General features: G+C 48.9%; 1 protein-coding gene and 1 non-coding gene across 8 annotated transcripts in view; both read left to right on the top strand.

Moving 5' to 3' along the window:
• Window positions 1–13,320, top strand: part of CAPG (capping actin protein, gelsolin like) — a 38,662-nt gene that overhangs the window by 19,221 nt on the left and 6,121 nt on the right. Inside the window, exons 1-6 of one of the 7 annotated variants that reach the window (XM_045828379.1) lie at window positions 3,593–3,911; window positions 4,409–4,464; window positions 12,053–12,088; window positions 12,222–12,391; window positions 12,480–12,634; window positions 12,816–12,983. In XM_045828379.1, coding sequence (XP_045684335.1) covers window positions 12,066–12,088; window positions 12,222–12,391; window positions 12,480–12,634; window positions 12,816–12,983 — 516 coding nt within the window. In that variant the 5' untranslated portion in view covers window positions 3,593–3,911; window positions 4,409–4,464; window positions 12,053–12,065. Of the gene's footprint in view, window positions 1–3,592; window positions 3,912–4,408; window positions 4,465–5,946; window positions 6,056–6,575; window positions 6,666–12,052; window positions 12,089–12,218; window positions 12,392–12,479; window positions 12,635–12,815; window positions 12,984–13,320 lie in introns of those variants that run through there. The other 6 variants (XM_045828380.1, XM_045828374.1, XM_045828375.1 and 3 more) reach the window with 6 other exon arrangements.
• Window positions 5,294–5,396, top strand: LOC123812296. The gene has a single exon (XR_006784571.1). It is a non-coding gene; the product is annotated as a small nucleolar RNA U13 (small nucleolar RNA).

Genomic DNA, 13,320 nt, shown 5'->3' on the forward strand with positions numbered 1-13,320 from the left:
CATTTGAAATTTAACAGGAATGTTATTGCGGAAAGAAGGAAAGGGATATGTATGTTTTTGAGAGAAGTTAAAAGGAAGTAGTTTGTTCTAATCTATTGGTTATTTCTGAATGAGTAAAAAGAGGCTAACTGAGAATAAGAGAAGTTGCAAAAGGTTAAAGGAAAAGAACATTGAAAAAGAAATTTTATGTAAAAATACTAGAACCCAATTATGGGAAAAGGCTTACCCCCAACCCAACAAGGACTACTAAGTATATTCACTGAGACGGAAGCTGAAGTGTCATAAAAACGTGGCCTCTGCAATGGCTGCTGAAGCACACAGGAGATCTACTTACAACACTCTTACTATCCTCCTGGCCTCTGGGCACTTTTAGATGGCAATTGTAATTTACACTGTTGTGTTCTTACAGCTTTAGCCTGATTAACCCTTAAAGTTACAGTTCCAATTGCACAACTAGCAGGAATCAGATTAATAATGAACAACACTTCAGTGCTTCCAATGGGAAATAAATAGGCAACACTAAAATAATAATAACAACAATAATAATACCAATGAATGAGAACTGATCTCATGGTCAGATTGTGAAAACTGGAGAGGTGTGTGGTGTGCCCTCAACTGCACGTAAATTGTGTTCTAGATGCAACACACAGAAAAGTGAGACAGACAGCGGAACTTGGATCATGATAGCCTGTAGGTTAGAAATTATCCAGTGTTATTTTTTGTTTTCTTTTTTTTATCCTCACGCAAGGATAAAGTCATTGACTTGAGAGAGAGAGAGAGAGAGAAATCAATATGAGGTAGAAACATTGATCGGCTGCCTCCCTATGCGCCCAGACCGGGGACTGAATCCACAACCTGGGTGTATGCTCTGACCAGGAATCAAATTCATGAACTTTCAGTGCACACACAGGGTGATGTGCCACCCAACACAGCCACACCAGCTAGAGAGAGTGGTTCTTTCTTATTTTTTTCTTTTTCAACTTTTTATTTACTCATTTCTAGAGAGAAGGGAAGGAAGGGAGAAAGGGAAGTAGAGAAACACATCAATTGCCTTTCGCATGCCCCTAGCCAGGGACTGGCACTCAACCCAACAAGCCACTCAGCTGGGACAAGTGTTTTGTTTGTTTCTTAGTGAAGGCTCATGTGACCCAACTGCCTCCCATTTACCTGCTGTCAACATAAGAAACATTCACGCCTGTAGAAAATTTTTGGTCAGTTTATTTGAGCCAAATTGACAACAATTGCCAGAAAGCAATACCTCAACAGATGGAGAAATGCTCCAGAGAATGGCAGTGTAGCACCTTATTTTATACGTTAGAATCAAAGGAGGAGCCATAGGGGGTTACAGGAAGTCCACTGTGATAGATTAGCAGAGGCAGGAGAAAGCAAAGTGGGGAAACCTCTGGGATGGGATAAAAGGTAAAATGATAGACACATACTTCTTTTACATGGGTGGGTGAGGGATAGTTGACAATCAACAATTAACATAACAATAACAATGAAGGGGGTTTGTGGTCTCAGCTTGTGCCCAAGGAGTTTGGGAATAAAGGGAAGTTACCTTGATATTCCAAAGATATGTGATCATAGATGCAAAAAGACATAGACAGGCTCAGTTAAGGTAAAGACTGACCTTTGGATACATATTTTTCCTGCCATAAACTGCTTTCAGTTAATAAATTTTCACTTCAGACCCTCCTTTGTGGTTACTTTAGGTCTCTGACTTGGTAAGGCTGTCTCACAGGCCTCCCCTGAGCTTGTCAGGGTATCACGTGGCCCCTTTTCTTCCATGCTGCCTTTCCCTCTGGAGAAAGTTTCAGCCTTGACTTCTATCCAAGGTTATGGTCTTGCCCGAGGGACTGTGGGACCACATTATCCAATCAAGAGGTTGGTCATTAATGCATCTTTCGGTTGATTTATGACCCAAAGGGGAAGTGTAGATGAAAAGGGGGCACACACTAAACCTGATAAACTCAGGGTCGTCCTCACGGCAGACCTTACCTTCTCAGAGACCAAAAATAACCACACAGGATGGTGTGAACATAAAAAATTCCTAACTAAAAGAGGACCATGGCAGGTAGTGACGTCCTAGGCCTGCAGCTTCCTAGACAAAGGTCAATCTTCACCTTAAGTGAGCCTGTCTGTTGTCTCTTTGCATCAAAGTTAACATTCCTTTGAAATGTCATAGCATCTCCAGACACCTCAGGGCACACCCACCACCAAAGCTGGAGACCACAGAACCCCTCATTGTTGTCCCATTCCCTCAAACCATCTCTGTGTGCTGTAAATGTTAACTACCCTGCACCCACCAGTGTAAGAGAAGTGTGTGAAAGGACAAAGTCAGCGATTTGCCCAGCAGGCCTTTGACCTGTTAAACATGACTGCCCTTTTATTCTTCTGAGCTTGAAAGCAAGAACAGACGTGACTAACCGCTCCCTACAGCCGCAGGCAGAAGATATCGTGGGAAGGACTGCAGCCTCGGTTACAACGCCCCAACAGCCCAGGGGCCACACAGCAGCAACCCCCCACTCTTTTTTAATCCAATTATAATCCAGTGAAAGTCCAAAGCCCCACCCCTCAATGCTGGTATGTCTCTCTACACCATGCCCCTCTCCTTTCTTGGAGAGTGAATAAAATCTTTACTCTTCACCCAGTGGTGTCAAACCTGTAGCCACTAATTACACCACATGCAGCTCAGGATGGCTGTGAACGCGGCCCAACACAAAATTGTAAGTTTACTTAAAACGTTATGAGATTTTTTGTGATTATGTGTCTCAACCTATCTAATGTGTGGCCCAAGACAACTCTTCTTCCAGTGTGGCTCAGAGACGCCAAAAGGTTGGACACCCCTGCTACACTTTCTTCTCTTCTCGAATTCTTTCACAGCCCTGTCACGGCCCACCCTCAGAGTGTGCATCTCTGTTTTACTCTTACCCAGTCTGAGAGATTTCCCTGCTTTGCTTTCTCCCTAATCTACCACCAATAAATTTCATGTAACCCCCCCGCTTAATCTCCTGCTTTGATTCCAATGTATAAAATAAGCTGTAAAACTGCCATTTTCTAGATTATTTTCCCAGTTTGTTGAGACTTTGCTTTCCAGCAATTGTCAATTTGGCTCAAAAAAACTCACAAATATTCTCTACAAGTTTGGACTTTTCTTACATTGACATTTACAACTCAGCCTCCTACAAGTTTGGACGTTTCTTACATGACATCCACCTTCTCTGAGCCTCCCTGAATCATCATCTCTTAGGCAGAATGATGGTGGGTGTGAGGACCAGCCGAGATCACGTTTAAAGCAGAAAGTACAGGGTAGGCGCTCCAGGAACAGTAACTGTTGTAATTCGATTGGAGCCAAGGCTCCACCGACTGACTAGATTGTTACCCTCATTGTGATCCAGAGAGACCCTCTCAGGCCCTTTTCCGCGCAGCATGGCTGTCTCAGCTTTCTCAGTACCTGCCCCAATTGTATGTATGTTTCCGCACCTGCGTCCCACGAAGGACGACTGGAGGAACAGTGCGGCAACGGCTGGTCAGTTTTCAGCAGCGCCCCCGGGCGGCTCAGGAGGCCGGCCCCGCCCTCTGACTCACGCAGGCATCTACTCGCTCGGGTCCCGGACTACAGGCGCTGAAGTGCCAGCGGGTCTGCTGCGCTTAGGGGTCTGACCGCCAGGGCGCTGGGGGGCCCGGGCTCTCCCTTCGAGGCTCAGCGACGCTTGGCTGCACCGGGGCTGCCTCCTCGGGCGCCCCGCTCCCCCTCTCCTTTTGGGGCGCCCCCGCGTGACTAATGTCTCCTGGCTTCCCGTAAGGAGGGGCGGGAGAGGGCGGGTCCTTGCTAAAGAAAGCTTTTATTTTACTTCTCTTCGGGCAAACGGAGCGTTCCTACTGGGGGAGACCGGACAGGGAGGAAAAATGTGAGTCTAGGAAAAACAACTTGTAGAATCTTGTACATTGTTAAAGTTAAAGTGTGCTAGATCTACTCCTTTCTTAATTTGCAAACCTCTTCCCTCCCTCTGTGGTTGATGGGAGGGGGGGCACCTTTACCCAGGTAAGGCTTAAGTGTAGAGAACAATGAGTCCTCATCCTTGTGCCCTAGGTGGGCACACAGAGGCCGGAACCAAGAGCCACCCGGGTTCTGCGCGGGTGCAGAGGAGAGTGGACCGATGTGCAGTGGTGGGAGTGGGGGACAGGGAACAGGAGGGGCGATCTGTAGTTTAACTCCATTTCTCTGCGCTGGAGGAGGGGCCAGGGGCCTTGCTTCCCAAGATGCTGTGCCCATTTACTGAGGTCCCCTTAGTAAATTCTCAGTGTTGAGAAGAGAAAAAAGGCCAGGTTTATTAAGCATCTATTATTTGCTGATTAATTATACAATCTCATAATCTCCACATTTATCTTTATTCTTATTTTACAGATAGGGCACACGGAGGCTCCAGGAAGTTAAGTCACTTGCCCCAGGAAGCGCAGCCAGTAAGTAGCCAGACTGTCCACCTCTTTCCGCTGTACCAGTTTATCTGCCCAGCCTCTGGTTCTCCTGGGGACAAGGCCCTGCTAGAGGTCCTACCCAGATTACCCTAGTTTTAAAGCCAGCAGTTTGGCCGGGGAGCTGCTCAGACACGCAGATGCCAGCTAGATTTTGTGTTTCTTTGAAGAGAACATTATCTGCCCATCTTGCTCCGGTCCAGAAATTTTAACACATGGATTGATTTAGTTCCACTGCCCACACCATCTCCTCCTGGGGGCGCCTTGCCCCTGAAGGCTGAGCCTTATCTCTAACTATCCTGCTGACCAGCCCTGGGCCAGGGCAGGCCTGGCTGAGGAGCCACAGGAGTGTCCCTGGGTAGCTGGGTGTTCACTTTCTCCTGGAGCACACACGAGCTCCGCTTCAGCCTTCCTCATGGATTCAGAAGGGCGTGGAAGCTTCCCTTGCTCTGCCTCCTGCTCCCTGCATGACCGTGGGCAAGTCACTCGTGTTCTCAGGGCCTCAGTTTCTTCCTCTGGAAAATGAGCAAGCGTGTTGGACCAGCCTATTCTAGGGTCCTATGGATGTGATGTAGGCAAGCTGTTTGACCCTGGGTGAAGCCAGAACCACACTTACTGTTATGGCTGCCCCTAGAGGGCCTGGTGTGGAGACTGTGTGACAGACAGTGAACGTGTCGCGAATGAATGCATGACAGCTGACCGAGAGTAGACTTGAAAGGCCTCCAGCATGCAGGGCACAGTATAGAATCAGTAAAGAATATTTCGAGGGCCTTGGGATTGAGCTTAAAAAATAAAACAAAAAACAAATGCATTCAGGGTTCTTATGTAGTTTGTAGAGTGATGATTGGGTGTGCATGCTCTTGTGTGGGATGTGCCTCCCTTAGACCTTGTGATGGCATCGGCACATTACCCATCTGATGGGAAAAGAAAAAAAAATATTTAGCCCTGGCCTTATAGCTCAGTTAGTTAGAGCGTCGTCCCAATATAGCAAGCTTAGGGGTTTGATCCCTGGTCAGGGCACACACAAGAAGCAATGGATGCATAAATCAATGGAGCAATGGAAAGATGTTTCTCTCTCTCTCTCTAAAAACCAATTAAAATTAAAAAAATGCATTCAGAGCAAGGAAAAAGACAAGTCAGGGAGGAGGAAAAAGTTACTGCAGAGTCAGTGACACCACCCAAAAAAGTGACTAACCCAGCAGAGGCTGGCGCTGGGCAGACAGGCCTGCCTGAGGCTGGTGAGTGGGGAACAGGGCCTGTGGTGGCTTTCCTCTTTGTATGTGGCTCTTCTCATTGGTCGCAGACTCAGAGATGCTGACTGACCCTGGAGGAGGGGCTGGCAATTGGCTAAAGCCAATGGGGAGGTCCGGGCCAGGGCTAGGGTGGACGTTCACCTTTTGCTATGGGTGCCTCTCCGGAACCAGCCCCGCCTCAGCTTGAGCTGGGGTTGGAGCAGGGGTGGGGCAGGTGGGTGGAGTAGCCCCAGAGGAGTCAGAAGGAAGTGAGAGGCTGGGGTGGGGCAGGATGCAAGGAAGTAGAGCCTGCAAAGCAGAAGAGGAAGCAGAGCTGCAGCAGAACGGTGAGAGTAGGCTGGGCAGTGGCTGGCTGGGACTATCTTAGGTGGGCAGGTGAGGGCTGGCTGGACCCCTGAAGGCCCCCAGCCAGCCTGGAAGTACATTCAGATTTGAGGATACCTGTCCCTAAGACAGGACTGTGGTGTGATTGTAGATAAGTGGGCTGGAGTGGTTGGGGCAGGGGCTAGAGGAGCAGGCCAAGCATTTGAATTCCAGTTCATTATTTTGCAAATTCAACAAGACCCCAGCAAAGGGTCTGGCTGGCTGCCTGGGGTAGGATTCGGAGAGGGAGATGAAGGTGGAGCAGGAGGAAGGACAGAGGTCCTACTTGGTGAGAGAACTGGCTGAAGAGTCTTTGAGCGCAGCCTGTGGACCCAGCTTCCCAGAATGCTTCCCATCCCAGACTGGAAGGATGGGGCGGGGGGGTTGTTTCTAGTGCTGATACTCACCCCTCTTCCCTCTGGGGGAGAGGTTTAGGGACTGTTTCATTTTCTTACCAGGGAGAAACAGGGACTGGGAGGTGAAGGAACCTGTTAGGGATCAATGGAATCAGGGAGCAAAGATATCCACTAGGAACCTTTGTCATTTTGACAGCCCCCAAGCATTGCCTTAAAGGTAGGCATATGAGCAAGACCCCCGCCCCCACCTCCTCAAAGGCCGGCTCCCGGGCAGGCATCCTCCCCTAACCTCTGCCCCAGGAAAGTCTGAGGGGATCCCTAGTCATGCTTTCTGCCTGGGGCTGCCCTCACCTGTCTCAGCCTGTTGAAATCCTGTGCTCTCAGCTTCCATTTGGTCCAATTATCTGAGCCCAGCAAGTCCAGTTAATGAAACACATTCTCCGAGCACCTGCAGGGTATCAGGCACAGTGTGAGGTTCCAGCTAGATTCAGTCCTTGCCCAAAAGGCCCTCAGAGTCTAGCAGGAAAGGCAGGCAGGCCCACGACTCACTGTACTGTGCAGAGTCGGGAAAGGCCAAGGCTGTGATGGAAGAGGTGTAGAAGAGGTGCCTTGTGAGGAAGAAGAGGATGGAGAGGGATGCTAAGAGGGGATTTCTGCGCTGTGCCTGTGTGAGGGACGGATGTAGAGTAAGACTAGATAAGCATTAAGGCTCCTTCTAATGCTGACATGTGATTCTCTGACATCTGCCACCCAGAGGAAGTTTGTCTGTGGTCCCAGTGGTTGTGACAGCTCCCTGCTTCTTGGCCCCTCCTGGGAGACTGTAAGCCACAGGTGGTGGTTCTTCATTTCAGTCCGCCTCTCCCCATTCTGCCCAGTGCCACACTCCCTGCACAGACTATGAATGGAATTGAGTAGAGCCTTTCAGGGGCTGCTTGAGGATTGCAGGAGGATCAGGCATGTCCCCTCCTCTGGTTGAGACTTGAAGGTGTCAGGTCCTACTAGAAGGGAGCCTGCAAGCAGGGACTGAAGTGTGTGCTCCCAGGTGAGGGCTGGGAGAACTCCCAGACAAGGCCGAGGCTACTGTATATTCTGGAATTCTCCTTGGACAGCTGGGACTTGACATGGACCCAGAGAGGAGGGGGCTTTGACGGACGTGAGGAGGGAGGTGTACAGTGAGGAAGCTCAAAGAGCTGTGTGCTTGGGCAGAGGGGCTGGGAGGACAGGAGAGAGTGAAAGGCCAGAGGTGAGGTGGATCCTTGCCTGTGAGCTCCTGGAGCAATAGGCTGAGGGGCAGGGATCCAAGAGGCAGTGGAAGTGTGAGCGTCCTGGAGTTTCTGATTTTATTTCTTTTTAGAGAGAGGAGAAGAGAGGGAGAAAGAGAAGGAGAGAAACATCGATGTATGAGAGGTACATTGATTGGTTGCCTCTCGCACATCCAATACTGAGGACCTGGCCTGCAACCCATGTGCCCTGACTGGGATTCGAACCGGCGGTCTTTTGGTTCTCAGGCCAACATTCAGTCCAGTGAGCCACACCAGCCAGGGTCTCAGTCTGATTTTAACTGGTCAGCTATGTGGCCTGGGCATCGGGACTTTTTACAGCCCTTCAGGTCATTCTCGTGGGCAGGCAACTGAGACCCAGTTCTACACAGTTAACTGGCAGCATCAGAATCACCTGCAACATAAGTTCAAGGTGCTAGTGCACAGGCCCCTCTCCAGACCCGTGGAATCCAAATCTCCAGGCCAGGGTTTGGGCATCCCTGTTTTCATGAGATCCTGAGGTAATTCTCTCTGGTGGCCAAGGTTCAGGGCCAGGTTGATGAAGGAGCAGGCCGCCCAACCCCTTTCATCAAGACCTTGCAGTGGCTCTCCAGGCCTGGGTCCCCACCTGTGGGCTGCTTGCTTTTGAGTTACAGCCTGAGTTCTCAGATCAGTAACACAGAACGAAAAAGAGTGAAGCTGACAACTGGCCCTCTTGTTCACACCCACTCTGCTCTGAGCTCTCCCCCTGAGGGCCACTGCCTCACCGCTTTGGACGTGAGTCACAGGCCGGCTGCCCATTGCGGGGGATGTGGGCACAGCATGTGACTCTCTGTGGGATGCAGAAATGTTACAGGTTCCTGCTTCCAAACCTCACCCTTCCTGTCTCCCCCTTTGGGGAAGTGTAGTTCCCCCCAAAATGCCATCGGCTATGTTGTAAGTTAGGAAAGAAAAAAAGTCATAATTCAGGTGGTATCTTACGTCCATCACCACTGCTCCTGTTTCTCCCGCTGTCTGCCGCTCAGACTCATCCCCTCTGCTCTTCTGTCCACCTCCCCCAAAGACTTTCCTTTGCTTCCCCAGCCCCCAGGAATCTGATGGTGCCAGTTCGCCTCTTCACCCTCCAGTGCCCAGGCTCTTATGCTGCACCCCTGGGGCTCACCTTATAAAAATGCTGTTCAGTGCACAGCATAAATCGTGCTGCAGTTTTTGCTGGTGTGGGGTTTGCATTTTAAGCTAAAAAAAGAAACCCTCTAGTAATGGGAACATATGAAAGAGACAGTGGGTAGAGCTGTAGCTACTGCATTTACTGAATTTTTATTTTTAAATGTGCATTTATTTTTTAGACAGAGGGGAAAGGAGGGGGAGAGAGAGGGAGAGAAACATCAATGTGTGGTTGCCTCTCAATGCGCCCTCTACTGGGGACCTGGCCTGCAACCCAGGCATGTGCCCTGATTGGGAATGGAACTAGCGACCCTTTGGTTCACAGGTTGGCGCTCAGTCCACTGAGCCACACCAGCCAGTATATTTTTCTTCATCTCACTTTGCATAGCTTTCGCTTTTTCCTCTATTTTGTGACCATGCTCGACCATTTCTGTGAGCAGCCTGATTACCAGTGTTTTGAACTCTGCATCTGATAGGTTGGCTATCTCCTTGTCACTTAGTTCTTTGGAGTTTTGGTCAGTTCTTTCATTTGGACCATGTTTCTTTGTCTCAGTGTGCAAGCTATGTTGTAAGGGGTGGAGCCTTAGGTATTTGCCAGGGTGGGGCAACCCACGTTATTGCGTTATGACACTGTCTGTGGGAAAAGGGTCAGAGAGGGAACAATGCCTTACTTGGCTCTCTCCCTGCTGTCAAGAGACTGGCAGTTTCTCCTGCTACCACCACCCCATAGGTTTTGCCAGCCAGAAGTTTGGAGGCTTTATTTCCTGTGCTGGAACCCTGGGTTGCACGGTCTGTTTTGCTCCCCAGTTGTTCCTCCCCATTTATCTGCACCCAAATATGGGACCACCCCATTGGCCAGCCACTGCGTTGCCGCAGATACTCTCCGCCCCTCCTATGGATTTGGATGAATGTTTCTTCTTTAACTCCTTGGTTGTCAGACTTTCATACAGTTCAATTTTCTGGCAGTTCTGGTTGTTTTTTGTTTTTAAATTGGTTGTCCTTCTTTTGGTTGTGCAAGGAAGCAAAGTGCACCTACTTCGGCTTTCTTTTTCCATTCTCAGTCAATAAAATCTTTTTTTAAAAAAGATACTTTTTAGCCCTGGCTGGTGTGGCTCAGTGGATTGAGCACCGGCCTGCAAACCAAAGGGTTGCTGGTTCGATTCCCAGTCAGGGCACACGACTGGGTTTCAGGCCAGGTCCCCAGTAGGGGGCACATGAGAGGCAACCACACATTTTTTGTTTCTCTCCCTCACTTTTTCCCTCCCTTCCTCTCTGTGATAAATGAAATTTTTTTTAAGATTTTATTTATTTATTTTTAGAGAGGGAAGGGAGGGAGATAGAGATAGAGAGAAACATCAATGTGCGGTTGCTGGGGGTCGTGGCCTGCAACCCAGGCTTGTACCCTGACTGGGAATCAAACCTGCGACACTTTGGTTCACAGCCCACGCTCAATCCACTGAGCTACGCCAGCCAGGGCTGATAAATAAAATTTTTTTTAAAGATATTTTTAAGTACTTGCTTTTAGCATTTTTTTCCTTGAATAATTTTTGTCCAAAAGAGGTTTCTGTCACTGACCTAAAGAATAAAGAAGATGTTCATCACCCTGGCATTTAAGGGGGACTGGATATATAGAAAGGACAGCTGATGCCTGGGGATGGGTGAGATTCCTCAGAGGGAGTTTAGACTTAGAGAAGGCATTTAATACTAAGTCTAATGTTAGCTGTAGGTTTTGTTCATTTGTTTGTTTTGTTTTGTTTTTCTGGTTTTGGTAGATGTCTTTTTAGGTTAAGGAAGTTTGCTGAAAGTTTTTATTTATTTATTTATTTGGGGGGAGGTTATTGTTTTTCTTTTGCTTTGAAAGTTTTTTTAAAAAATCAGGAATGGACGTAGAATTTTTCTAGCAGCTTTTTCTGCATCTATTGAAATAAAAATAAAGAGATAAATAAATGCACCTACACTTAAAAACATAAAAATGAATAGTTAATAGGGTGATTGTAGTAATAGATTTTCAGATATGAAACCGACTTTGCATTCCGTAGCTAAATGCCCATTTAGTCACATGTTTTATCCTTTATGTTATTGAATTCCATAAGCTGAAATTTTGGTGGTGTTTTGTGCCTTATGTTCAGGAGTGATATTGGTCTAATTTCCTTTGCTGTAATATAAATATCTGGTCTTGTCATATCAGGATAATGCTGGCAACGTAGGATAAACTGAGAAGTGTTCTATTTCATGCAAGAGTTTGTATAGAATTGGTGTTATGTCTTTCTTAAATTTTTAGTATGATATATCTGGACTTGGGTTTTTTTTGTGGGGGAGTACTTTTTAAGTACAAATTCCATTTCTTTAATAGATATTAGAACTATTTCTAATCTATTTTTTTCAAGGAAGCTCACCTTTATTTTTTATTTTTTTTTAAAGATTTCCTTTCTTTATTTTTAGAGAGAGGGGAAGGGAGGGAGAAAGAGAGAGAACATTGATATATGACAGATACATCAATCAGTTGCCTTTTGCACACCCCTAGCTGGGGACCTGACCCACAGCTCAGGCATGTTCCCTGACTAGGAATCGAACTGGTGACCATTTGGTTCTCAGTCTGGCACTCAACCACAGAGCCACACCAGCCAGGGCTCTAATCGATTTCTCTTAAGTGAACTTTTATAATTTATATTCTTCAAGGAATTACCCATTTTATATGTTGTTTTCTACTAATCTCTGCTTTCATTTTTATTATTTATTTTCTTTTGATTATTTGGGGTCTAATTTGCTTTTCCCTTTTTTTTAATTGTGGATACCCAAATACAGTTGATTTTAGACTTTTGTAATATAAGCAGTTGTGGCTGAGAGAGCTATATTCCGGCCTCACGCCATGCCCAGAGTTACAGGTCGGCAAGCAGAAGAGAGGTGGCTGGGTGGTCACAGCATAGGGAAGACGCTGGCCCAGGGCCCGGAGGCCTGGTTTCCCCTCGCCCCTCACTAGCTGTGTGACTTCGGACTTAGACTCTCTGAGCTTCTGTCTCTTTGTGTGTATAATGGAGCCAGGGATAACCTCTTGGGGTCCTGGAGGAGAAGAGTTGATAAATATGACAGCACTTGGTCACCTGCAAGGGCCTCCCCAGATCAATGTGAAAGGTGGTTGTCGTGACATTTGTAATGACAATGGTTTTTTCTGTCTTACCAGATCAGGAAGCAGCATGTACGCACCCATCCCCCAGAGGTACGCAGTGCCCCAATCTCCTTTCACCCTCCCCTCCTTCATTTCTAAGGGCTGCCTCTCCTCCCAGCACCCCTCCTCCCCAGGCCTGCTTCGTCTCTCTGCTCAAGGCCGACCCCATCTCCTCCCACAGCAGCTCTCCATTCCCGGCATCAGTGAAGGACCCCGGCCTGCATGTGTGGCGGGTGGAGAAGCTGAAGCCGGTGCCAGTGGCCTACGAGAACCATGGCATTTTTTTCTCGGGGGACTCCTACCTAGTGCTTCACAATGGCCCAGAAGAGCTGTCTCACCTGCACCTGTGGATAGGTGAGGGGCTGCAGGGTAGGGGGGATTGGGGCCCTCGGGGCTGGCGTGGGTCTCATGGGCCTGGCCCTGCCCCCTCCCACCACCCCAGGCCAGCAGTCATCCCGGGATGAGCAGGGGGCCTGCGCTGTGCTGGCCGTGCACCTCAACACCCTGCTGGGGGAGCGGCCTGTGCAGCACCGAGAGGTGCAGGGCAACGAGTCCGACCTCTTCATGAGCTACTTCCCGAGGGGCCTCAAGTACCAGGTCAGCCCACCCTGTGGCTTCTCTCAGCCTGTCCCCCTTCCACCTGGTTCTCACCCTGCAAAAGGCCCAGGTCTTTCGGGGCCGGGTCCTCCCTACCTTTCTGCCCGTCTCCCTGTGGGATGGGGTATGGAGGTCCCTGGGCCCCCCGCCAGCCCACTCAGGCTGGCCATCTGGGCTGCAGGAAGGCGGAGTGGAGTCAGCATTTCACAAGATCTCCCCAGAGGCCACCCCAGCTGCCATCAGGAAACTCTACCAGGTGAAGGGGAAGAAGAACATCCGCGCCACCGAGCGGGCACTGAGCTGGGACAGCTTCAATACGGGGGACTGCTTCATCCTGGACCTGGGCCAGGTGGGTTGGCAGGGTGGGACGGAGCTCTCTGTATGGGCACCGTCTCTAAAAGAACAAGGACCAGGAGGCCAGGGGAGAAGGAGAGAAGCTAAGAAGTTGTAAGTCATTCCAAGTGGGGCTGCTCCAGCCTTAGAAACATCCCTGTATTCAGGAGGACAGAAATCTCCCTCTGCTATCTAGCCATTGCCTCTAGCACTGGAGCCTCCCTCCTTTTAGAGCCATTGAACCTCTGAGTTAGCTGCCTGCTGGACCGTTCATTAATTTATTCACTCCTCTTTTCACTCAGTGAGTCTGTGATGCCTACTCTGAGCTAGCCTGGGGACCGCTAATTGCTTGC

The sequence above is a fragment of the Phyllostomus hastatus genome, unplaced genomic scaffold, assembly GCF_019186645.2.
Source record: "Phyllostomus hastatus isolate PE091 unplaced genomic scaffold, TTU_PhHast_1.1 phas_scaffold_78, whole genome shotgun sequence".
Taxonomy (NCBI): domain Eukaryota; kingdom Metazoa; phylum Chordata; class Mammalia; order Chiroptera; family Phyllostomidae; genus Phyllostomus; species Phyllostomus hastatus.